This window comes from Symphalangus syndactylus, chromosome 8 (assembly GCF_028878055.3).
Source record: "Symphalangus syndactylus isolate Jambi chromosome 8, NHGRI_mSymSyn1-v2.1_pri, whole genome shotgun sequence".
Lineage (NCBI taxonomy): Eukaryota > Metazoa > Chordata > Mammalia > Primates > Hylobatidae > Symphalangus > Symphalangus syndactylus.
Genome location: NC_072430.2, coordinates 29,000,419 through 29,026,815, shown reverse-complemented (window position 1 = coordinate 29,026,815; position 26,397 = coordinate 29,000,419). Strand labels below are relative to the sequence as shown.

The 26,397-nt window shown below is 38.4% G+C and overlaps 2 protein-coding genes and 1 non-coding gene across 14 annotated transcripts in view; 1 reads left to right on the top strand and 2 right to left on the bottom strand.

Annotated features, from left to right (window-relative positions):
* Positions 1-21,822, bottom strand: part of GALC (galactosylceramidase) — a 75,235-nt gene extending 53,413 nt beyond the window's left edge. The window contains exons 1-3 of one of the 12 annotated variants that reach the window (XM_055288510.2): positions 21,570-21,822; positions 1,863-1,931; positions 1,553-1,616 (exon numbers count right to left, since the gene is read on the bottom strand). Coding sequence is in view for 7 of the 12 variants with exons in the window: in XM_055288501.2 (XP_055144476.1) it covers positions 1,553-1,616; positions 1,863-1,931; positions 6,372-6,566 (328 nt within the window). In the remaining 5 variants the exon portion in view is untranslated. Of the gene's footprint in view, positions 1-253; positions 411-1,552; positions 1,617-1,862; positions 1,932-5,708; positions 6,331-6,371; positions 6,688-6,790; positions 6,947-21,569 lie in introns of those variants that run through there. The other 11 variants (XM_055288504.2, XM_055288501.2, XM_063645501.1 and 8 more) reach the window with 11 other exon arrangements.
* Positions 8,439-8,542, bottom strand: LOC129488945 (U6 spliceosomal RNA). The gene has a single exon (XR_008659784.1). It is a non-coding gene; the product is annotated as a U6 spliceosomal RNA (small nuclear RNA).
* Positions 17,184-24,855, top strand: GPR65 (G protein-coupled receptor 65). Its single transcript, XM_055288531.2, has 2 exons — positions 17,184-17,300; positions 23,168-24,855. Exon 2 carries the CDS (start codon positions 23,623-23,625, stop codon positions 24,634-24,636), a length of 1,014 nt encoding a protein of 337 aa, XP_055144506.1. The 5' UTR covers positions 17,184-17,300; positions 23,168-23,622; the 3' UTR covers positions 24,637-24,855.
* Positions 24,856-26,397: the final 1,542 nt, after the last annotated feature.

Here is a 26,397-nt window from a genome sequence, read left to right as displayed (position 1 = left end):
AAAACGGAAGTAATGATCCGTGAATGGTACTTCCTAGGACCATCTCACTCCCCACCCCCACCCCAGACACACACTTCACAAAAGCAGTATTCCAGTTCTAATCCTGAAGTTGGGCAAATCATAATCTTATACACTTAAGGATGGATGATAAAAGTGTATTATTTCATCCTTTTTTCATTATCTTAAGCATTGTAAAAGTCTTAATAAAACCACAACCTTCTATTATAAGCAGTACTGAGAGAAATGTTATCACCTCATATAACTAAAAATTCCCAGTAGTCATTCTTCTGGGCTTTTGATCTCTCTGTGGTTTTCAAATCCCCATGTCCAACTTTAAGTTCTCATTATCTCAACTTTTAGCTGATCAATGCTGGATATGAATCCCTGGGCTCGTGAGCCCTGTTCTCAGAACCCACACTTTAGCCTATAATATGTCTTGATATAGGAAGAGTTTTGAGAAAAAAAGAAGGAATGAGTATACATATCCACTCTAAAAATAACAAAATTCTATACTAACATCTGCAGTTAGTAGAGGTTACATTATCTTAGCACTGAGGTAGGTAACTGCTATCAAAGTCCTCCTATATTCCCACAGTTCACAAACATCTGCCCTTGCTAAGCAGGGCCTTTCGAGAGGCCCTTGCCCATTTCTTCTTAAAGGTAAACATCAGAATTCACAAGAACTGCCTGTTTATGTATCTCTACCTATAATTTAGCTTCAGCAAGTGAAATTAGCCCATCATTGTCAATTCTGCCTAAAAGGTTTTAACAGTAAAATGCAATAGCTTGAAGAAAGTTTCTGTTATAGGGGTTTCTTTTGTTTTTGGTTTACACTTTTTCTTTCAACATAAACACTAATACCACCATATAGACATATCTGTCCAACAAAGAATTACTTCCAAATCACTAGAAGGAATACAAGTATGCAGGAGATACTCTAGAGTTCATTATAATGGAATCTGATCTGTAAATAATAAGCTATATCTAATCATAGAGAGAATTTTTTTTCTTCTTCCTGGAAACAAAAGGCCTATAAACTGCCAATTGATAACATGGACTACACAAAGCCTATCAAAATAGTGACAATGAAGATTGAAGATTTAGTGATTAAAGATAAGTTTTGTTTTTAAAAGAAAAAAAAGCTGTATCTCTGAAACACTGGTTACATACGTTTTTACCACATATTTTAAGTTAATAACACTTTATATGTTCTATATGAAATTAAATTCTAACTGCTCAATAAAATTCAAAACTGTCCCTATGTATGCTCTGTCCTGTATATATAGGTTTTAGAAAACTGTGGATTTGTTTACTACCTATTACTTCAACTAAATAAGCAATTTGAAGTCTGAATATTGTTTTTGATGGACCAGTCATATTCTATAAGATATTTTACAATAATTACATTTAAAAAATGAGGAACACTCTAATAAGCAACTATCAATCTCAAAAGTGTTGGTATTGTTTACACATATTCTGAAATCATAGTCCATATGGTGAGGTACAGATTAAAATGTTGATGGGAGAAATCCTATCTCCCAAATTCTCCTACCTGTTGTCTGCCCATCACCACCTATTTCCACTTTTAGAATATGCAAAGAGGCACCAAAATTCGGCTGTGTAAAGAAGTAACAGTATTAACATAGTGCTGTATTGTATGAAACTTCAAGACAATTACTAATTACTGCCTTAGGTTTTACAGATGCAAAAACAAAAGCAAAACTTCAAATAGCAATTTATTCCAAAAGTAATGTGCCATTTTTTCAAAAACTAGAATTGTGAGGCTAATAAATTCTATGGTGAAATTCACCGTACAATTTTTAAATATCACAGGTGCCATGAAATAATTATTTTTTCATTACCTTGAAGAGATAATCCAATATCTGAGAACGATAAGGCTCTGGATAATTTACTAGAAGTCGGGAGGTTGCCTAAAAAAAAAAGTTTTCAAAAGTATGAATAAAAGAAATCCAATCATGAATATTTGTCTACAGTGTTCATGCACACCACCTGGTATACACATATTTAGTCTCAGGCAAGGTCAGGCTGAGGAAAAGCACCTCACAAATTGTCTGTCTGCCCTTTCTGTGCCAATCATTGGGCAAGTAGGGCTGCTGTTTGTCCGACAGCTAAAAGGTTATCTTCTTCTGGCATGAGGGTTAACTGGGAGGTAAGCTTGCTAACCTCATGATCACAAACTTATCTTGAAACTCAGGTTTTCTATCTTGAGACCACTTGGCAACAATATCTCAGAGCTAAAATGAGAGGGATGAATGTCAGGTAATTTTTCCCCTTAACATCTTCTGGAAAAACATTACAAGCAGTAATGCTGAAAGGAAGCACTACTTTCCCCACCCTCATAAGGATGTAAACATGCTAAGACCTGTTACTATTAAGAATAACTAGCAATAATCTCCAGACCAGGCTGTACTAAGAAAACTTAACATAAGAGTGGCATCAGAATGCATGGAAAGACAAGGGTGGACAGTGCGGGGACCAATACTGGATCACGCCTGGACCACGGCATACAACTATTTGAAAAAAGAAACCACAAAACCAATAATTGACCCAAAATCTATCCTTTGGGAGGCAATATAAGCAAAAAATAAATAAAAAGAGGCCGGTTTTCAGCACGAAACAGTAGCCTCAGGCTTGTAAACCAGACAGTCCTAGGTTCAAACTGCTGACACTTTGCCAGGTGTATGTATGATGGTTGGGACAAAATACTTTTATGGGGTTCAACTTTCTATCTTATATTCTCATACATGCTACCACTGACATTCTGGTAAGTGCCCATATCTACTCTCTCACACCCAAAACATCCCCAGTCCCTACCAGTGAAGCAAAGACCCATGGAGCTGCTCTCTAGCCACTCTTCCCATCTATCTCAATATACCCCAAACCAAATATAGCACTTTTGCATGTATCTGCTCCTTTTCCTGAACTTGCTGTCTCAGTAACCAACATTTGCTGAAACCATAAACTTGGGCCACCTTTTGTCCAAACTTCCCATGTACCCTCAGTCTCCAAGATATCCTTAATAGCTCTCAAATCCTTCCTGTACTCTTCAACCCCACTGACTTACCCAGGCCCTCCTCACTTACGAGAACAGCATAAGTGGTCTCAGGACATCCCCTCTGCCTCTCCCTGTATTCTATCTTCCCTGCTACTTACGAGAGTAACCTTCCCAAAACACAAATGTAATCACGAAACTCTTCTGTGTAAACATGCTAAGACCTTCCCTTCCTCACAAGCTTTCAGGATAAAGCTCAAATTGCTCAATTTTGCACCCAAATCCCTTAATTATTTGGCTCCTAACCGTGATACTTTATCCCTTATCACTCTCACACCTTCTTTCTAGATGCATCAAACAACGTTTTCTATTCTTATGCCTGGAATGCACCCCACATCCTCTCTTGGACAACTCCAATTCACCTTTCAGCTCAAATTCCACCTCTTCAAGGAAGGATGCCTTCTGGCCCTGCTCACTGATTTGAGGTAAGTGCCTCTCCTTTGGCACCAGGTCCATATCTTTATTACAACACTTCGAACCCTGCACTCCTTTACTTTTCTGACTCACCTCTTAGTTCCTTAAGGACATGGACTGTATCTTATTCAAGTTTGTATCCTCATTCTTTGTTATTCAATAAACACTTATTAAATATTTTATGGGTCTTTTGTTGCACTGGTACTGGCAACATAAATAGGAGTCTTTGAGTCAAATGGAGTTTGTATCCTGATTTCATCATTAATAAGCTACGTAATCATAGGCAAATTATTGTAAAGTCTGCTACCTTATTCATTCAGCTGTTGTAAGACTAAAATTAGATGTATGTAAAGGACTTGGCGCATTACCTGGCACATAGTAAGTTCTCAATAAAGGCAAGTGTTATATATACAAATTTTTTTAAATACATATTTCTCAAAGAGCCTACAACCTAGCAGGGGCTCCGATATTAAAATAGGCACTCTTTAAATGAACACTGTACAGGCACACTAATATATCCTTGACCCTAGGTAAACAATGCTTCCTGTCCTACACTACGCCATTAAAATTGTGCGTTTTGCTGTCTAGGGTTTCTTTCGCCCTCTATGCACTCCCACATTTAACAGAGAAAGTATCGGCTTTAGGCAAACACATTAATTATGCTATTGCAAACCTATAGCCACACCTAACACAACAGCATAAGTCAAAGGCAATATAACCAAATGTTAAAATGCACCATCAAGCAATAACAAATCATGGGATTACTAACCACATTGCCTGAATGAGGCCTGGAACTGTTTACAGGCCCAGAAAAAAAGCCTTGGGGACATTTCATCATTCAGTGGCCTTGAAATAACTTCCTCCTCCCTAATCCCTGAAACTGGTTATTAACCAAAATTAGTAATGTGCAAGACATCATCCTAAGCACTTTAGGTCTATCCTCACGGTGCTCCTACCATGCAGGTATAACTGTATCCCAAAAAAAGAAAGTGAGGCAGAGAGGAGTTATAATAGATAACCCGCCAAGGCCATACAGTGAGGTGGCAGAACCCAGAATACACTCTTGGCAATCTTCTCTTTAGTCTACATTCTTTTTGTTTTGGTTTGGTTTTGGGTGTTTTTGTTTGTTGTTTTTTGAACGGAGTCTCACTCTGTCGCCCAGGCTGGAGTGCAGTGGTGTGATCCCGGCCCACTGCAACCTCCGCCTCCCGGGTTCAAGCGATTCTCCTGCCTCAGCCTCCCAAGTAGCTGGGACTACAGGCGCGTGCCACCAAGACTGGCTACTTTTTTTTATTTTTAGTAAAGACGGGGTTTCACTGTGTTAGCCAGGATAGTCTTGATCTCCTGACCTCATGATCCGCCCGCCTCCGCCTCCCAAAGTGCTGGGATTACAGGCGTGAGCCACCGCGCCCGGCCCTACATTCTTAACTACTTACTGTACCATACTGCTTTCCCTCTCTGACATGAAGATTAAATGACAGCACTCTAAACACTTACTGCCACAACCTGGGCTACGGACCAAGGACTCCACAAAGAAGTTTAAAGTGGTATGCAAATATAATGTTGCAAGAATTTTCATTATTTAGTGAGTTCCTATGAGGAGTAATGCACTATATAGGGACACTAATAATTGTTGTATATTCTATCAGATTAGATAGGAGTTTCCTACTCTGAATTATGAAATGATTCTTCTCATCTTAGTAATTTTAAACTGGGCTTAATAAACCTAATGGAAACAAAGACTTCCACTTTTCGGTAAGCTCTTACACTAGATTTAGTATCACAAGTAAAGCTATAAAAAAGATGGGGCCTCATTTCATGAAATATTGGCTGTTTCAGGTTTAGCCCAAAAACATAAAAAGGAGAATAGTAGTAGCAAATAATAAATGCATTAACTCATCGGCCCACAGGTTTCCCCTGAAATACACATCAGCACTGCTGGAGAGATTGCAAATTAGGGAATGAAAACATAAAAGTCAAAAAGGATCAGCTAACTCCAGGGGAAAAAAAATTTCCCCTAGCAGAAGGTTATATCACGTGGTCACAGTACAGACCAGGTCATCCTTGCAGCAGGCATTCAAGCTTGTTCTGAGTTGAATGTAAGGATGCAAGCTCCATCCAACTCAACCCCAAAAATCCGAGTTCAACCTTAACATTTTCAAGAAACATTAGCCCTAGATGTAATTTCGGATACAAAACCAAAAAACAAAAACCTTCTCACCCAAAGGTCGGCCACCATGTAGCCCATGGGCCAGAGGGAGTACCCGGTAGTTTCAGGCGGCTCGCTTATCTTCCTTTTAAAGAGACCTTGAGGCACCAGTCCTGCCTCCAAACGAAATCCTATTCGGCGCTACCCTCTCTGGAGGAGCCCATCCTTACCCTGCACTAACAACTGCCCGGACTTACGACTCCACCACCCACCAGCTCCCCCAAAAGGAAGAGACACAGCCAAAGCATCCCACTGGGGCGTTCTCTTTCGCACACGTACGCTCCTGCACTCCCTGGCCCTTTCTGGAGCGACGCTCCCCGACTGCCATCTCCGCGATGAAGACAGCCTGTACCCCACCGCCTGGGACGAGAGTTCCAGCCCCGGCTTCTTCACTACTTAGACCTGTCACTTTACTCTCTGGACCTATACTCTCTGGACCTCCGGATCCTCATTTGTTCAAACCTAACTGCCTCTCTGGTTCGTGTTAAACGAGAAAGCACCCGCCCCAGACCCGCAGCGGGCCCGCCCCAACCACCTGCTGACTGGCACCCTAGGGGAATGCGGCGGAGAGTGGAGCGGGTGGAAACGCAGGGCAACGCCGCGGGGGCTTGTGGGGCGGGCCCCACGGGGAGGGCTCTTGCCGCCCCCCGCGTATCTCCGCAGCTTGCCGCTCACCCCGCCGCCGCTGACCCCGCCGATGCCGTCGAACTCCCGGCCCAGCCCGTCGGAGTCGTCCAGCACGTACGCGCCGCCGGGCGCCAGCAGCGCACACAGCAGCAAGGGCACCACGGCGCGGCCCGCCGAACCCGCAGCGGCCGTCATAGCTTTCACTCGGCGTTGCCAGGAAGCCGAGAGTAGCCACTCAGCCATTGTGTGGGTCACATGACTCCGGCGCCCAGGGAGGCGGGTCCCGTCGCCGCCAAGATAGATACGAGCAGGAGGCCGCTGACGCTGACGCTGACGCCGCCGCCGCCATTTTGAGTGCGGGTCAAGGGCCACTGACGCAGCTGGCGGAGTGTTGAGGAAAGAAGCAGCGAGCTTTTTTTTATCGCTCGCATGTCTGTGGTCAGCCACGGGATTTCACTTGTACTTACTTCTGGCTTCTCTTCCGGCGTCACCTGGTGGAGCACTTTAACGCAGGGAAGGTGGATGTCCAAGGTCCGCCAAAGGAAGAGGGCCATGAGTGGCCCTACCCATGGCTCTTCCGCAGCATCTCAGGGAGTATCTACTTCGTGCGAGGACCAGGCTTGGACCCCAGGTCCCAATTCCATTGTCATCTTGGTGGAATCAGTTTGCTTTTGGAGCCTGAGTTTTCCCTTATGTGAGATGAGGCGAGAAGAGCAGCAGAGTGAGGGACTGAGAGAAAAGTTAATAAACACTCAGTACATTGAATGCATTCCACAAGTGGCAAATAGCTGAGAAGGTTCTCCAGTCTGGTAACTACCCCAGCATATTCAAGGCTTTTAGCCTTGAAGGAGTTAATAATATACCACCTCAAAATATGCTGCTGTGGCATATTGACTATTTTAAATTAAAGGCACTTAAAAACAGCAGGTGCAAGATCACTCTCATGGATATTATGTGTCTTATAAGGAGGAGATGAAATTCCCACGTGAAAGATATCTTCCCTATAAAATAACATTCTTATCTTCAAGGACAGAAAGTCGAAGTCGAGGGAAATCTGTCCAAACAAAATTTGTTAATCCCTATCTTTCTAGTCGCTTCTCCACCCCAAGCCCCTTCCCCTTATCATGTTTCACAACTTACTATTTTTTGTCCATTTCACTCTGTAAGCAATTGGCTCGTAACTGCTGCTTTAGGTCCTTTTTTTTTTAATGAGGGCCCCCATGCCATGTAAAATAAATTTGTGTGGTTCTCTCCTGTCAGTCTATTAATATCTTAAATCAATTTAATACTAGGGCCATGCTGGGACCCTACAGGGACGAAGGTGAAATTTTGCCTCCCCTACAATTTTATAAATTGGGTGCTAGGTAAGCACCCTCTCCACCCCCATTCAAGTTCCCACAGAGCCCACCATGTATGTGCCTGAAAAGGGGAAGAAACTTTTTCCTGGGAACCTGCTAAGCACACAAAGAACAAAAGGCTTCTATGTTGGGCCTTCCTTTCTTATCAGTGCAGCTGTTGCCTGAGTTTTCCCCAGGCCATTCTATGTGTGCCTGTAGCTCGATTTTTCAAGATGTCTTTCTGTTTAAAAGAATTTTACCAAAGACCAGCTTTAGCTGTCTGCCCAACTAAGTTTTCCCTTTTCTCCTCCCTCAATTGCACCTTGTAGTTGGAATGCATGCCACAGATATTTGAGCAATGTGTGAAATCTACAAAAGAGGAAACATAAACTCTAATAGAAAAGGTAGCCTCCCTTCCAGGAAGTCCCAGTAGTTCCTATTAGTTCAGTTACCAAAGAAATTGCTTACCAGATAAATATTTTTTGTTTCTAATTTCTGATCTATATTCATGAGAGCAGACATGAGGTAAGAAAGTTTCTAACAAAAGGCCAATCAATACATGCCGACAGAGATCCTTGGAGTGCTGGGCACAGCACTCAAATGTGCTCAAGATGTGAGATAAAGAAAAATGACAGTTACCCCACAAGTGATCATATGCTTAGCTTCCCTTGCGTCTGTGGATCAGGGTCAGTGAGATAAGACGGTAAGAAAGGAAGGTCCCAGTTTTCAGATTTTGAGTGAGTTTAAAAAGTAATGACAGTGTTTCTCTCTCTGTCTTTTTAGTCTGAAACACTTCAAGAATTTACATGTCATCCTTGCTCAGGGGCCACACTGATCTCTGTAACATTCCAGTGTTTGTAAATGTGCTGCCAAAGGAAACACGATGATTTTTCTCTTAAATAACGGGAGTTTCTAAGTATCACAACTATACTTTGGCCACCCCAAATCTCTCCTTTTTCTAAATAAAATAATGTGATCAAAATCAAATAGTCTTTTGAGAAGGATCAGAGATCTTGCCTTTTAATGAAAGTTTATCAATAAACTCTAATAGCAGTCTGGATTTTTTTTCCTTTTTATTTCCCCAAGACTATCATAAAACAGTATGATAGCAGTCTGTTGTCTCACTTCAGGAAAAGGCTTTACTTTTATAAATCAGTCTACCTCCCCTTCAGTCTACCATTGATGGACATTTAGGTTGATTCCATGTTTTTGCTATTAAGCTGTCAGAAATTCCAGGGCAGAGGCCAAGTTTATTTCTTCTTTGTGCGTCTTAAGCACAGTGCCCAAACTGTGCTAAGTACTCAATAAATACTAGTTGAATTGAACTAAAAGACAAATCACTGAATGGTCACATAAGGGGATACGAAGAAAGAATTATTTACAAAAGGAGTTGGAAACATTTGGTTAAAGTAGGAATCCCCTGGGACATAAGAGTGTGGAGTGTTTTCTTGAACTGTAACATCTGCCATATTTTTTAACTGTTATTTTAGGTTCAGGGTGCATGTGCAGGTTTGTTACAAAGGTAAATTGTATGTCCTAGGGTTGATATACAGATTATTTCATTACCCAGGTAATAAGCACAGTACTCGATAGGTAGTTTTTTGATCCTCCGCCGCCCCCCACCCTCCACCCTCCACCCTTAAGTTGGCCCCAGTGCCTGTTGTTTTGTTGTTGTTTGTGTCCATATGTACTCGCTGTTTAGCTCTGACTTATAAGTGAGAACATGCAGTATTTAGTTTTCTATTCCTGTGTTAGTCTTCTTAGGGTAATGGCCTCCAGCTCCATTCATGTTGCTACAAAGAACATGATCTCATTCTTTTTTTTTTTTTTTTTTGAGACAGAGTCTTGCTCTGTCATCCAAGCTACAGTGCAGTGGTGGGATCTCGGCTCACTGCACTCTCTGCCTCCCAGGTTCAAGCGATTCTCCTGACTCAGCCTCCTGAGTAGCTGGGATTACAGGTGTGTGCCACCACACCTGGCTAATTTTTGTATTTTTAATAGAGATGGGGTTTCACCATGTTGGTCAGGCTGGTCTCAAACTCCTGACCTCGTGATCTGCCCGCCTCGGCTTTCCAAAGTGCTGGGATTACAGGCGTGAGCCACAGCACCCAGCCTCTCATTCTTTTTTATAGCTGCATGGTATTCCATGTTGTATATGTGACACACTTTCTTTATCCATTGATAGACCACTGATGGAGATTTAGGTTGATTCCATGTCTTTGCTATTGCAAATAGTGCTGAAATGACCATCCACTTGCATGTGTCTTTATGGGAGAATGACTTACATTCCTTTCAGTATATATCCAACATCTGCCATTTGTCTGGTCTTTCAACTCTGGACATGTTTCTTGATGGCAACTGTTAGTTACACTGCCCTATTCAGTGACTTCTCTTTAAAATATGTTATAAGGCTCTATTCATTCAATATTTTATATAAACAAAATGAAAATAAGCCAGAGGACAGAATCCACCTAATGAAATAAATTATAAATTGCTTACTGAACATTTTCTTAAGTATAACTACAAATAAAAACTTCTATAGCAAACAGCAGTGTAGTATAGTAGTTAGAATATTGGCTCTGGAGCCCCAGGTTGCCTGGCTTCAAATCTTTCTCCTATTGCTTAGTAGCAGTGTAATTTTGGTTAAGTTATGTAACTTCTTTGGGCTTCAGTTTACCCATCCATAAAATAGAGATAATGATGGCAATACATTAATGTGAACGTTGGACAAGCTAATATTTTTACAGCACTTAGAAGAGTGACCCACACATCCTATGTGTTATATGAGTGCTTATTATATAAATAATAACATAAATGACATACCTTTGTAACTATCATACAACTTTTGAGTTTACTGCTTTACCCACAATTAATTCTGCAAAAACAGATTATTCCTGTCTTTGTATTGGTCTCAATTTTTCTTTTTGCTGGGTTGTTGTCCACAGTCATCCAAATCCATGTCGTGTGTGGCTGATTCCTCATAGTGAGAGTCTTGGTGTGAAGGAGAATTCTGCCTCCTTCAGAAGTAAAGGAACCAGATCCTCTCTCTAACTGTCCCTATTAGTACAGGCTCTGACAATGACCAGGCTTTCTCAATCAGTTTCTTGAACCTGCAAATTTGACCTTGGAAGAGTAACTAGATGTATGCACAGTTGAGAAATCGCACAAGAGCCATATCAGAGTCCTGAGGAGGCAGCTGCATAGAGGCTCCATCAGAGGTGGCCTCAGATACCTAAAGCAGTGGGATCAAGCAGTGCCATTCTCACTTGAATGCTCAGACAGAGTGACCTGGCTGTCTTTTTGGTCCTTTGACTCTAGCCCATTTTACAAGTCTTATTCTGAAGTTTCTGCATCAATTTGTTCCATATCCTCATTTCTTTCTTTCTAAGTCATTCATTTTCTGCTCAGGTAACCCACAGATGGTTTCTGTTACCTGCAGCAAGGAACCCTGATAGACACCCCAGGTTATAATCCAAAGCTGATGTGATAATTGCAAAGAATTATCAGGCTCCATGTCTGCATTTCTCCACTGTAAAAACTGCCTTCACCACCTGTAGTCCTTTTGCTGGTAATTGTTACAGCATAGATTTGCTCAAATAAAGGAATTCCAGGAAATTGTACTGTCCTCCTATGCTTTCCCTGTGATATTTCTACTCTTCCTTGTATTGCAAATACCCACATTATTGCACTCCTGCCAGGAAAAGAATTTTAGAGTCCACCTAGCCTCAGGTCCCACACATGAAGAAAATGTCAGTACAAGAGGTTCTCACCACTCAAAATATTTTTGAAACATCTATTACAATGCTCTTCAACAGAAATATACCCAGTAGTGAGATTGCTGAATCACATGGTAGTTCCATTTTTAATTTTTTGAGGAACTGCCAGTTTTCCACAATGGCTAAACTAATTTACATTCTCACCACCAGTGTGCATGGGTTCCTGTTCGTCTACATCCTTGACAACAACATCTTCCTCTTTTTGATCACAGCCATTCTAACAAGTGTGAGGTGATATCTCATTATGTTTTCAATTTGCATTTCCCTTATGATTAGTGATTTTGAGCATTTTTTAATATACCTGTTGGCCTTTTGTATGTATTCTTCTGAGAAATGTCTATTCAGCTCCTTTGCCCATTTTTAATCAGGTTACTTATTTTCTTGCTATTGAGCTGAGTTCCTTATTTATTTTAGATACTAACCCCTGAGATGTGTGGCTTGCAAATATTTTCTCTCATTGTGTAGGTTGTCTCTTCACTCTGTTGACTGTTTCTTTGGGTATGCAGAAGCTTTTTAGTTTAATGTAATTCCATTTGTCTATTTTCACTTTTGTTGCCTGTGGTTTGGGGGCCATATCCAAAACATCATTGCCCAGACCAATGTCATGGAGTTTTCTTCTGTGATTTCTTCTACCAGTTTTACAGTTTCAGGTCTTACATTGAAGTCCTAACCCATTTTGAGTTAATTTTTGCATATGGTGTGAGATAAAGGTCTTATTTCATTCCCCTGGATGTGAATATCCAGTTGTCCCAACACCATTTAAGGAAGAGACTGCCTTTCCCCATGTGTTCTTGGCACCTTTATCAAAAATAATCAATTAACTGTAAATGTGTGTATTTATTTCTGAGCTTTTTATTCTGCTCCATTGATCTATGTTTCTGTTTTAATGCCAGTACTCTTTTGATTACTGTAACTTTGTAGTATATTTTGGAGTCAAGTAGTGTGATGCCTCCAGCTTTGTTCTTTTTGCCCAAGATTGCTTTGGCAATTCGGAGTTATTTTTTATTCCATATGAATTTTATGGTTGCATTATCTGTTTCTGTGAAAAATAGCATTGGAATTTTGATAGGAATTGCATTGCATCTGTAGGACATTTTGACAATATGGACATTGTCATTTTGGACATTTTGACAATAGTAATTCTAATCCATGAGCATGGGACATATTTCCATTTATTTGTGCCTTCTTCAATTTCTTTCATCAGTGTTTTATAGTTTTCAGCATACAGGTCTTTCATCTCCTTGGTTAAATTTATTTCTACATATTTTTGTAGCTCTTATAAATGGCATTGTTTCCTTGATTTACTTTTAGGATAGTTCATTGTTAGTGTATAGAAATGCTATTCATATGTGTGTTGATTTTGTATCCTATGACTTTACTGAATTTGTTTATTCTAATGATTTTTTGGTAGAGCCTTTATGATTTCTTATATATAAAATTATGTCATTTGCAAACAATTTAACTTCTTCCTTTTTAATTTGGATCTCTTTTATTTCTTTCTCTTGCCTAATTGCTCTGGCTAGGACTTCCAGTACTATGTTAAATACAAGTGGCAAGTGTGGACATTCTGTCTTGTTCTGATCTTAAAGGGAAAGCTTTCAACTTTTCACCATTTAATATGATGTGAGCTGTGGGTTTGTCATATATGGCCTTTATTATGTTGAGGTACATTCCTTCTACACCTAATTTGTTGAGAGTTCTTGTGAAAGGCTGTTAAATTTTGTCAAATGCTTTTTATGCATGTATTGAGATGATCAAATGGTTTTTGTCCTTCATTCTGTTAAAGTGATGTATGGTGAAAGATCCTGTTAATGTGCTATTATATTCAGTTTGCTAGTATTTTGTTGAGGATTTTTGTATCTTACGTTCATCAGAACATTCGTGTGTAACTTTTTATCTTGTAGTGTTTTTGTCTGGCTTTGGTATCTAGGTAATGCTGGCCTCATAAAATAAATTGGGAAGTATTCCCACTTCTCCAAATTTTTCAGAAGAGTTTGAGAAGGATTGGTATGACTTCTTTAAATGTTTGGTAGAATTCAGCAGTGAAGACTCTAGGTCCCGGGCTTTTCATCAGTGGTAGAATTTTTATTACTGATCAGATTTCCTTACTTTTTATTGCTCTGTTCAGACTTTCTGTTTTTTTCATGTTTCAGTCTTGGTTAGTTGTATGTGCCTAGGAACTTCTCCATTTCTTCTAGGCTATCAAATTTCTTCTTGCTATAAGGACAGTAGTCAGATTGGATTAGGGCCTATCTTTGGGGCTTTATTTTAATTTAATCACCTCTTTAAAGGCTCTATATCCAAATGCAGCCACGTTCTGAAGTATTGAGGGTTAGGGCTTCAGCATATGAATTTTGGGAAAGGACACAATTCAATTCATAACACCCGCTAAGATTTAGGGACTTTTCATGTTGCCAGGGCTGGAAGGTAGCTTGACCCTGGGTTCTCAGAACTGCCCTCTATCAATGCTGGCATCTCCTGAGACACCCCCTTTCCCTTCTGGTCTTTGGTAGTTAGCCCAGGTAGTATTAACCTGAGATGTCCCTCATCTGTGACTACAAAGTGCCACACTGGGCCACTGAAAGTGCTGTGAGATGGGCTGAGGCTTCCCATCACTTCTTTGTGCCCCTCATTCTACTCCACCTGTGCTATATGGGCACAGAGGGACTTGATGAGTGTCTTAGTTTGTTTTGTGTTGCTGTAAAACAATACCTGAGACTGAATAATTTATAAAGAAAAGAGGTTTATTTAGCTCATGATTCTGTAGGCCAAGAAATTCAAGGATGTGGTCCCGGCTTCTGGCAAGGGATTTCATGCTGCATCACAGCACAGCAAAGAAAGTCCAAAGGAAAGTGGACACATGCAAAGAGGGCTAGAGAGGTATCCAGGCTCTTACAACAGCCCACTGTCTGGAGAACTAATCCATTCCTGGGAGAACTAATCCAGAGAGAGAACTCACTACCTCAGAACAGCACCAAGCCATTAAGGAGGGATCTACCCCCATTGCCCAAACATCTCCCACTGGGCCCCACCTCCCACTGCTGCCACACCAGGAATCAAATCAACACCAGCTTTGTAAAGACAAACCATAACCAACTATGACAGTGAGGTCTCTCCGGTACATACTCCTGAGTCTCTCCTTGGAAATGAGGCACAGGTTCACTCTCCTCCCCAGATCACACAACTAATCTAGGGTGTTTGTCACCCACCCCTACCTCAGGGCTTGCTTGGAAGTGAGTACAGCAATCAGGATGCAGGGCCCCTTTCTCAAGCACTGACCACATCTAACTCTTGAACATACTTCCTGTCTCACAACGGTAAACCCAACCCCCACCAAGCAGGACAATCTTTTTCAGTTTTGGGGGCTGGGAAGCTTTACTTTATTTGAACACATATTCTCCCAAGCATAGTGTCTGTGCCTCAGTCTTTTCCATGGCCTTGAATCTTTTGAAACTCAAAACTCACATTGTCTTCTTTTTTTTCCCCTGCTTGTGCCAGAAATTTCCTCAAGGCAATAAATGCAAAATGGTTCACTGATTGTGTAAGAGTAGGGCTAGAGTGAAAAGAAATGTGGCTGGGAAAATACAGCATTATTTCAAAATCTTACCCTGCCATATTTAGTTGCTGCTTTAGCTAGTGAAATTACACCTAGCAGATAGTGTGGCCTCACAAAGGATCCCTTCATCAGTAGAACACACTCTTGTGCTGTCTGCCCAGTGGAGAAGTTGGAACCAGGTAGATCCACAATCTCCTCCCCATTACCCCATGAGTAGCCCAACTGGCCAGTGTTGGGTCCCCAGATTGTGACCACAGAAGACCAAATAATTGACTGGTCAGAAATGCCAACCCCCTTAAGGCAGTGTTCTGAATAACTACTAATTGTCTTTATCTCATCGTTATGTTGTTAAAATGTCACAGTGACTCAATGATTTAAAATTTCTAACCGTTCATTATAAAAGATAGCCCTATAGTTGAAAATACAGTATTGCCATATTTTCCATATTAAGAAGCAAATTTCTTAAAAGCTGGTAAATTTCTTATTGTGTAGAGTTGGCAAGGTTTTAGCATAGGTCAGCTCCAGCTTTTTCTCCTGTTTAATCAGAAGTGAAAGTTTGTGTTTCTTATGTTTCTTAACTATAACCTTTTTTTTTTTTGAAAAGCAAAATACATGAATATTTGATATGGATATGAAAATACCCTTTCCCTAAAAGCAGAAGTATAGTCTATTCAGACAAAGTAAGAGATCATGAGAGTAATGAAATACCTACATAACAATGCACTTGTACCGCGAACTTAAAAAAAGATAAATCGTGTATAGAAACCACAGATAAGCAGATGTACGAAACCAAGCAAAAATGAGAATTTTGAATTAGAGTCACGAGTAAACTGAAATCATTACTTTTCGTTTTTGTAAAACTTCAAGACATTTATTATTAATTTTTTACTTTATACTTAATTTTATTTCAGTAACAATATATTCTGATTTATAATTTACTATATGCTAAATTACTTTATAAACTTTCCTGTACTTTATAAATGTAAGGTATTAGTTTTATTATTCTCAAAGAAAGACCTACAACGGAAGTATTGAAAATCTTTACATTCCTGATATACCGTGATCAACTTCAATATGAAAAGCCTTGCTTATATACAGGCTAATCTTTTCTATCTCTGGGCAGGGAGAAAAAAACAACAACAAAAAACACCAACAACAACCCTTAATGTCCTTTAACAGATTCAAAATGTCCTGATTACATCTTTAAAATTAAGTCAAATGTTTTCATCCCAAATCAATTCTGTTCTTTTAAATAATATTTTCCCTTCATTTCTAATAAAAGTTTATAAGGGCAAGATTCAAAAGTGATGTTTCTGACCTTTTTATATATCAATAGTAAGAAAGTTATAGGAGCTAATTTCACTTCATATTAAACCACTTATAGATTTGGCATTAATTTTAACTTGCTAAAGTACAAGAGTTTTTATAATAATGATGTAAGTCTTTCTCAAATAAAATTTTCAAGTTTCATAAAATTATTTGTCTCAGCTAGTTAATTCAACTGGTTTTAGCCATCTCTGTTTCCAAGAGGAGAGAATCAAAGGAGAAAATAGTTCTACAATCAAATACTATATATCCAATCCCATTAGCCTCTCAAAAAAAAAAAAAAAGACTGTATGAAGTTGGCTACCTTAACCCCTGCCTTAAACAGCACAATATCCATCATTAAACCCCTCAGCCTCAATTCTCCCTTTCCTGTTTTTGTCCCAGGAACTTTATCACCCTGAATCTATCTACAATATCCTCCCCTATCTCACACATCCAAATGGTTCATTGTATTTTATCTGTACCCCTCTTGAAGTACTTCTTCATTTTGCCGTTGCATTACAATCATTATTAAACATGCCTTTCTCCTTTACTAGGTAAAACAAGCTCCTTTTGGTTGATAGCCAGTTCGAATACATCTCCCCGCACACTGCTGGCATGATGAGTGAATGAATGATTGAATGAATGAATGAATAAATAAATAAATAAAATATTTAACATATATTCCATTAAGTAAAGGGCATATAATATAATATCAGTACACACTTGTAATTAAGATGCAATGAGACGAGTGAGTTATAAAAATTACAGTACAGTAAACAATAAATAAAAACATCTTTAAAAGTATTTAGGAGACTTTTTTTGTTCAAACTTGGATAACGCACGTCCTTCTCATTGAGATGCTGCTTCCTCATTGGTTTGTGCTAAAATATGAGTGCAATTTCCTGTCCCCTCAGCAGTGTTGGTTTCTCTTCTTGACTTGATGCAGGCACAGATTTATCAAGCTCCTCGGTCAACAAACACATCACCAGAAGAAACATGGGTAAGTATAAGATTAAAAAATAAAATAAGATTTTGAAGTAGGTAACATGCTTTAGCATAATTGTCAGCGATGTTCGCAACATTCTACCTGGTTTAGGCTGTATAAATGTAGTAATGCAAACCATTATAAGAGAGAAAGAAATGAGGAAGACACATGGTTTCCTCTACTTTGAGCAGTGGTAAAGGGCCAAACTTTAAATTTAGAACTAATTAGGTAAAACTATAGATATAGGAAAAGGGGGTTGTTCATACTTTATTTTCTTTTCAGGAAACAGTGCTTTGGCAAACTTCATTCAGTATTTAGGAAGAAACCTACCAGCCCCTGGCTTTAGAGCTATCTGGCACCAATCCCTCACCTGTACAATGGTCCAGTAAATACTTTTTATATCCATCAGAAAAAAAGTGATATTAGGAAGGAATATTTCCAGTATTAATAAATGTCAAGTAATAATTATTAGTTAATAAGTGACTACCACAGTGCCTGAAATATATAGTAGAGTCTTAATAAGTAACTATTAAACTGATAAATGAAAGCAAGCATTTTCTATAACACTGTAGGAAAATATTGTACTTTTGGTCATTGTCATCAATGATTTGTACTATTTTTAGAGCTGTTCAAGAATAGATGTACTTTAATATACTGTACATTGTCTTTTTTGACATCTGGTAAAAATTTAAAAATTAAAAACTCATCAAAATTTCTCAGTGCTGGTTCTAAAAATATTTTTCTCAAAATTTGATTAAAGGAGCCAAAATAATATCTGCAAAGATATATGAATACTGTAATAGGAATTATATACAGTATTCCACTAAAGTCTCAGATCTACTCAAATTAAATGAACAACTATTATCTGCAGAGCCTAGTATTATACGTGAAGTGTTACCATACAAATTACACTCTGAGCACCTCCAGCTTTTCTGCTATGCTCTGGCTAGATGGCTAAAGATGATTTCTTTTCAAGAAATGTAGGGGACAGCACACAGATTGGTGCAGACTACCAATGTCATTAGAACAATATTACTAGCTAACGTACAGTGAATGCCTCCCATGTGCTAGGAACTTTGCTTCCTATGTCATTTCATTTAACCCTTACAACAATGTTAGAAACTGGGTACTAACTTACACATGTGAAAACTGGAACTTAGGTGAAGAAACACAAATGGGCCCAGAGTGCTGTTGAGAGGCATTCGAATTGTCTCCAGAGCCCACGCTCATAACCACAAGCCTGCACTGCCTCTGCGTCACTACAGAGAAGAGTGCCTCTGTCTGCTTCATCAACCCATCCTGTCTTGTGGTTAAGTCGAGGCAGGAAATGCTTTTACAGCTAGAGAAATGTATTCCATTGAAAACTTTATAAACCTTTCTAAAAATCATTTTTTTCATTTAATCTATCATACCATTTTTAAAGAAAATGATGCCTATGTATTGAGTAACACGGACAAAGGAGGAAGAGGTACACGCTGCCCATTACCCAACTTTCTAGGTCCTGGTCTTAAGGGAGAATGTTTTCATGGTTCAGGTGTTCTCCCCAAGACACATGAGCCTGGTGTTGGACGTGTTGTGTGTGCATCAGAGTCCCAACCGCGGGGGCTGATTCAATCCTTCCTGCATCTCAGACATTACTGTAGTGTCCTTTTCCTACTTCAATTATATCCTTTAGAAGTTTCTTTAATGGGGATTTTGGATGTAAATGTTCTCAGTGGTAGTTTATCTGAAAATGTCATAATTCTTGCTCTGGTCCTTGAAATTTAGTTCTGTTGAGCTTGTAACTATAGGATGACATCTATTTTCTTAGCAATTTGGAACTTTTAATCTTCTGCTGTCTGTTATCGCTGTTAAGAAGTCTTTTGTCCGTCTAAGTTCCATTCTTCGTAGGTAGTCCATGTTTCCTCTCTGGCTGTTTTTTCCTTAATCTTTGGTGAACTGCAATTTTATTGCGATGTGTCTAAGTATAGGTTTCCATTTTTGTGTTTTTAATCCTATTTGGGATTTTCTAAGCTTCATAAATCTGCCGATTCCATGAGGATTGAAGATACATGAGGATTCTTCATCCATCCTCAGGATTCCTTCATCAGTTCTAGAAAGCTCATTATCTTTGTGAATATTGCCGTTTCAACATTCTCTCTTTTCAATCTTTATGGAATTCCAATTATGTATATGCTACCCTTTTTGCCTTTTCTCCATATCTCTTTTATATTTTCCCATGTCTTTAACATGCTGATAATTTTGTGTTATTTCTTTATCTCTATCTTGCAATGTACTAATTTTCTCTTCAGCTGGATCTAATCGGTTGGTTAGTCCCTGTGTTTATTTTTAAATTTAAATTATTATATTTTTTATTTTTAGAAAGTCTTTTTCAATCTTTCTAAAAATATGGCTTGGCATTTTTTAATCTCTTTCTTCTTACTCATGTGTTTAAATCCCTCCTTTTGTTTCTTTAAACATATTAAACATACTTATTTTGTGTTATATATATATTAATTTTATCTTTAAAGTTTAGTGGATCTGGTTTACTTTGTTGTTTCTGCTCAATCTCACACGTAGTTGCTTATTTCTCTCTCTGTGTGTACGTGTGTGTGTGTGTGTGTGTGTGAATAAGGTCATATTTGTTAGAACTCTATCTGTAGGATTCTTTGAGGCCCGAGTTAAAGAGGACTTGTTCAAGGGGGAATCTGTGTCTACTTCTTCCAGGAGCCTAGAATTTATTTTTTCATATATAGTTAACCTTTATTTTTGGTGAAGGTATTTTCATAATTAGGTAAATTATTTATTTATTGTTTTGTTTCTCTCAATTACATTTTATATATGAGGATAGAAATAAAATCAAATTTCTTAGGAAGGCATATGCGTTCCATCTGCAGGTAAAACAGATGTTTGTTTGTCAAGATGCTCTACATGCCATCTCACACAGCCTTTCTATTCCACTCTTTAATGTTTTCATTGCAATACAATACACATGCAGCAACATGCACATATCCTAAGTGTACAGCTTGATGCATTTCTACAAACTGAGAATGCTCATGGAACCAGCCACCCCTATCAAGAAATAGAACATTACCAAATCTCAGAAGTCCTCCTCATGCCCTCTTCCAGCAGTACCCAGCCTTTCCCCAGAGGTAGCCACTACCCAGACTCCTAACAGCATAGATTAACTTTGCCTGGTTTGTATCAGATAATACATACTCTTTTGTGTCTTTTTTTTATCACTCAGCATTAGTGATCTCCAAACCATGTGATTGAAGCAATAATGCATGTTATTAATAATAATTATTATAATTATATAATAAATATAATTATTATATAATAAATATTAATAATATTATTAATTATAATAATGTGATTGTAGCAATAATTTATTCATCTTCATTGAGGTGCAGATTTCAATGGTGTTACTATATCCCAATTTACTCATCTATTATACTGCTAGTGGGCATTCCAGTTAGGGGATATTACAAGTAGTGTTACTGTGAATATCCTAATTCTAGTACCTGTCTTTTGGTTAACATATGTATGTATTTATGTTGAACAAATACCTAGAGGTGGAATTGCTGGATCATATGGCATGCATAAGTGCCTAATGGTTTTTTAATCAACAGCATATGAGTCAAGGTGTTCTATTTCCTTCCTAACACTTGATATTTTGTCTTATTTTCATTTTATTTATTCTGTTGGGTGTGTAGTGGTATATCATTTTAATTTTAGTTTGAATTCCTCTGATAACTAATGAAGTTGAGCATGTAGGTTGGCCTGAAGTTTGCAGGATCAAACTAATAATGTAGACCCAGACCTAGTTTCCAAGTGAGGACCCCACAGGCCACAACTACTTAGGGTAGAATTTTTTATTGTAACTCCTCACAGAAACCAAGCAGAGGTAGGGAAATTGCCATCTTTTCTCTACTGTCTGCAAGTGTCTGTGGAATTTATTTTATTTAGTTTATTTTCTAGTTCACCCTTTCCCTGACAGCAGAGGTTCCTGGATCCCATGTGTTTGGGATGGTCAAGGACCCCTTCTTACCTGCATAGGCCCAAGTTTTGTCTCTAGTTTCTCTGATCCCTAGTGAGTTCCTCCAGATCTACATATGTCTTCAGACCATCCAGAGCTCCAGGGCTCACTCACCTCCCTGATAGCAGCTCCCACCTCCTTTCTTCCAACACAAATTTTTCCCCCCTTTGGAAGCTTCCCTATTTATTTAAAAGGCTGTTTTTCACATTTTATTCCTGTTTTTTTTTAGGTTGATAAAGCTAAAAGGTTTCAGGAGTTTTAGTTACCTGTTTAAGAGTGAAATATGATATATTCTCCCATATGGTTTACTCTGCTAGTAGAATTCTTGCAACTGGTGATGGCAGGTCTTTTTGTGCTCAGGATTCATCAACAGTTGGGAGGGAGTGATTCTGGTGCCCTGAATGGTGTTTCTGGAAAGCTTTCTGTGAAGGTATTCACCACGTAAATAATCTCAGCCACCAGTAGGCCTCAGCAGCAAACGGATATAGACGAAGTATTTCTCTACTCCAGTATGGAGAGAAGGATGGAACCTTTACTCTTATGTGAATCTATGACATCATAGCTTTAAAAAGACACTAACCTCTTAAACTATCAGATATAAAGGTGGAAATTAATGATTCCAAGATTTCACCCAGAATGAGAACATTCTGTCCTCTCATTTATAAAAGTATAAGAAAAATAAAGTGAGTTAGTCTACAAAGGAAATAAAAAGATAAACAGAAGTAGGATTGTCTAATTATATGCTAAGGCTTAACAAACTGCTACATTTTAAAATTCTAAAACTTTATTGTATTTCTATTATAGTATTTCTTTGGATTATAAGGTGATTTTTGAAAGTGCCATACACCTATATTGCATATGAAATTAGAAATTTGAAATCATATAACCATACAGTTGATCACACATGCAAAAGTATTTACCAATCACAGACAAATAACAGAATTTTTTATCTTTAGCTGCTAAAATGACTTTTTAACTTGAGTTTTGTGTTCTTGGGTTATGTCCATTGAGAAATATAATTCGCTCTAATCTAACATGCCTCAGGTAATTCTTACCTGATATAAGTAAAATATCTTGACTTGATTTTATTTACTGAAGTCAGTAAGATAATTTTCCCATTTTAAACACCTTCACTGTAACTTAATGCCTTTTCTTATTTTATTTTATTTTATTTTATTTTATTTTATTTTATTTTATTATTATTATACTTTAAGTTTTAGGGTGCATGTGCACAATGTGCAGGTTTGTTACATATGTATACATGTGCCATGTTGGTGTGCTGCACCCATTAACTCATCATTTAGCATTAGGTATATCTCCTAATGCTGTCCCTCCCCCATCCCCCCACCCCACAACAGTCCCCAGAGTGTGATGTTCTCCTTCCTGTGTCCATGTGTTCTCATTGTTCAATTCCCACCTATGAGTGAGAACATGCGGTGTTTGGTTTTTTTGTCCTTGCGATAGTTTACTGAGAATGAAAATTTCCAGTTTCATCCATGTCCCTACAAAGGACATGAACTCATCATTTTTTATGGCTGCATAGTATTCCATGGTGTATATGTGCCACATTTTCTTAATCCAGTCTATTGTTATTGGACATTTGGGTTGGTTCCAAGTCTTTGCTATTATGAATAGTGCTGCAATAAACATAACGTGTGCATGTGTCTTTATAGCAGCATGATTTGTAGTCCTTTGGGTATATACCCAGTAATGGGAAGTGTGGCGATTCCTCAGGGATCTAGAACTTAATGCATTTTCAATATCTTCAATAAATTAAACAAAAAGGGATTATTTCAAAATCATGATTGTAATGAAGTCATGCATCTTAAACATCTAAACAATTTTAATTCATCTTTCATTACAGAAGGAAAGGAATTTTAAAAGGAAATACCAATCTCCGTGAAAACAAAGCCTTGTATATTCATGTTTGCACCAATCTACTGAGATTTATGAAGAAAAACAAATTGCGGACAACTCTCTATGTACACTTACAAATGCCTCAGTTGATTCTTGTGGGCTGTTTGTCAGCGTTCTGTGATAATGAACACATGGACTTCTATTTATTAAATTCAGTTGACCCCTTTAGCCAATTGCCAGGAGCCTGGATTTTTACTTCCAACTGCTGATATCTGTAAAAATTGATCTACATCCACCCTTTAAAAGCATTGATGAATTAATTAGAACTTTAGACACCAACAAAAAATTGAAAAAGAATTCTCAGTAAAAGAGAATTCGATGTTCAAAACAAACTACAACGAGACATGACTTTTCTGTTTACTTTCTAAGAACTAATATAATTGCTACCTTAAAAAGAAAAAAATGAATAGCACATGTATTGAAGAACAGCATGACCTGGATCACTATTTGTTTCCCATTGTTTACATCTTTGTGATTATAGTCAGCATTCCAGCCAATATTGGATCTCTGTGTGTGTCTTTCCTGCAAGCAAAGAAGGAAAGTGAACTAGGAATTTATCTCTTCAGTTTGTCACTATCAGATTTACTCTATGCATTAACTCTCCCTTTATGGATTGATTATACTTGGAATAAAGACAACTGGACTTTCTCTCCTGCCTTGTGCAAAGGGAGTGCTTTTCTCATGTACATGAATTTTTACAGCAGCACAGCATTCCTCACCTGCATTGCTGTTGATCGGTATTTGGCTGTTGTCTACCCTTTGAAGTTTTTTTTCCTAAGGACAAGAAGATTTGCACTCATGGTCAGCCTGTCCATCTGGATATTGGAAACCATCTTCAATGCTGTCATGTTGTGGGAAGATGAAACAGTTGTTGAATATTGCGATGCCAAGAAGTCTAATTTTACTTTATGCTATGACAAATACCCTTTAGAGAAATGGCAAATCAACCTCAACTTGTTCAGGACGTGTACAGGCTATGCAATACCTTTGGTCACCATCCTGATCTGCAACCGGAAAGTCTACCAAGCTGTGCGGCACAATAAAGCCACGGAAAACAAGGAAAAGAAGAGAATCATAAAACTACTTGTCAGCATCACAGTTACTTTTGTCTTATGCTTTACTCCCTTTCATGTGATGTTGCTGATTCGCTGCATTTTAGAGCATGCTGTGAACTTCGAAGACCACAGCAAGTCTGGGAAGCGAACTTACACAATGTATAGAATCACGGTTGCATTAACAAGTTTAAATTGTGTTGCTGATCCAATTCTGTACTGTTTTGTAACCGAAACAGGAAGATATGATATGTGGAATATATTAAAATTCTGCACTGGGAGGTGTAATACATCACAAAGACAAAGAAAACGCATACTTTCTGTGTCTACAAAAGATACTATGGAATTAGAGGTCCTTGAGTAGAACCAAGGATGTTTTGAAGGGAAGGGAGGTTTAAGTTATGCATTATTATATCATCAAGATTACATTTTGAAAAGGAAATCTAGCATGTGAGGGGACTAAGTGTTCTCAGAGTGATATTTTAATCCAGTCCAATAAAAATATCTTAAAACCGCATTGTACAGTTCCCTCCCTGAGTTTTATTAAATGATGTATATTAAACAAAGATCAATATTTTCTTAATGACTCAGGGTCTTTATTGTTAATGCCAATTGTTTTTGTATCTGTGCTATAATCCCTTAGAGTCAGTAAAGTATGTAGGACTGTTTCTTCCTTTGTGTCTGGGTTTTATGATTTTTCTCACTCTTTCTTTGGACTCCAGGGTATCAGCCATCAGTTCTCCTAATTTTGTGTACCGGTCTCCAACAACCCCAGCTACTGAATACTGCTTCTAATCTCCTCATTCATTAACAAATATTTATTTTTTATCTTGTATAAAATAACTGCTTTATTGACACAAAATTTACGTAAGTTAAAATTCAACTTTGTAATGTGTACAATTCAGTGATTTTTTGTATATTCACAGAGCTGTGCAACCATCACCACACTAAAAAAATTTTCATCACCCACCAAACAAATCTTATACTCTTAGCAGTCGCTCCCTGTTCTCCCGTCCATGCCAGTTACTAATTTACTTTCTGTCTCTAAGGATTTTCATATTCTGAACATTTCATATAAACAGAATTATACAATATGTGGCCTATTGTGACGTATTTCACTTAGTATAATGGTTTAAAGTTTTATCCATGTGTAGAATGTATCAGCACTGCATTTCTTTTTATGGCCTGATAGTATTCTGTTGCATGGTTGTACTACATTTTGTTTGTCTAATCACTTGGCTTCATTAACAAATATTTATTGAATCCATTCCATAAACTAGGTTTTGAGTTAAGTACTGGGGCTGTGAAAGAAATGGTCTCATGAAGCCTCATGAAGTTTACATTAGTTCAAAAGCCTAGTCACTGAGCTTGAAAGATTTCTATATAGAGGAAAAGGAAATAGGCTCTGAGTTTTATTTTGATCTCTTTTTAATTTATAACTGAGTATAACATAGCTGACATTACCAGAAGTTTAACGCATAGACAAATAAATAGTTCTATTATATCTTTCTTTTTGGACTTAGAATCTTAGAATATTTTGAGAGTTCTTTTTTTTGAGTCAGAGTCTCGCTCTGTCATCCAGACTGGAGTGTAGTGGTGCCATCTCCACTCACTGCAACCTCCACCTCCCAGGTTCAAGCGATTCTCCTGCCTCAGCCTCCCAAGTAGCTGGGATTACAGGCACCCACCACCACGCCCAGCTAATTTTTGTATTTTTAGTAGAGACGGGGTTTCACCATATTGCACAGGCTGGTCTCGATCGAACTGCTGACCTCAACTGATCATCCTACCTAGGCCTCCCACAGTACTGAGATTACAGGCGTGAGCCACCATGCCTGGCCAAGAGAGTCTTGATACAACACATTCTTTTGAATCCTCATTGTGGAAATTGCCTAGTTGTAAGTAGACACTCGGTAAACATTTTCCTCACCAAAATATTTTTAAGGATTTTTCTACCCTTCTCCTTTTCTCTTTGCTTTCCTTTTCTTGCCTGTTCTTTCCACTCCCCCCAAAATTATCAGATAGCAAATGTCTTGATAACATGTGGTGCCCTCACATTAAAAAATAAAATATTGAACCGGGCGCGGTGGCTCATGCCTGTAATCCCAGCACTTCGGGAGGCTGA

Bases quoted from the DNA above. Each gene is read 5' to 3' on its own strand.
- GPR65 (XM_055288531.2), top strand. From the start codon at position 23,623: ATGAATAGCACATGTATTGAAGAACAGCATGACCTGGATCACTATTTG.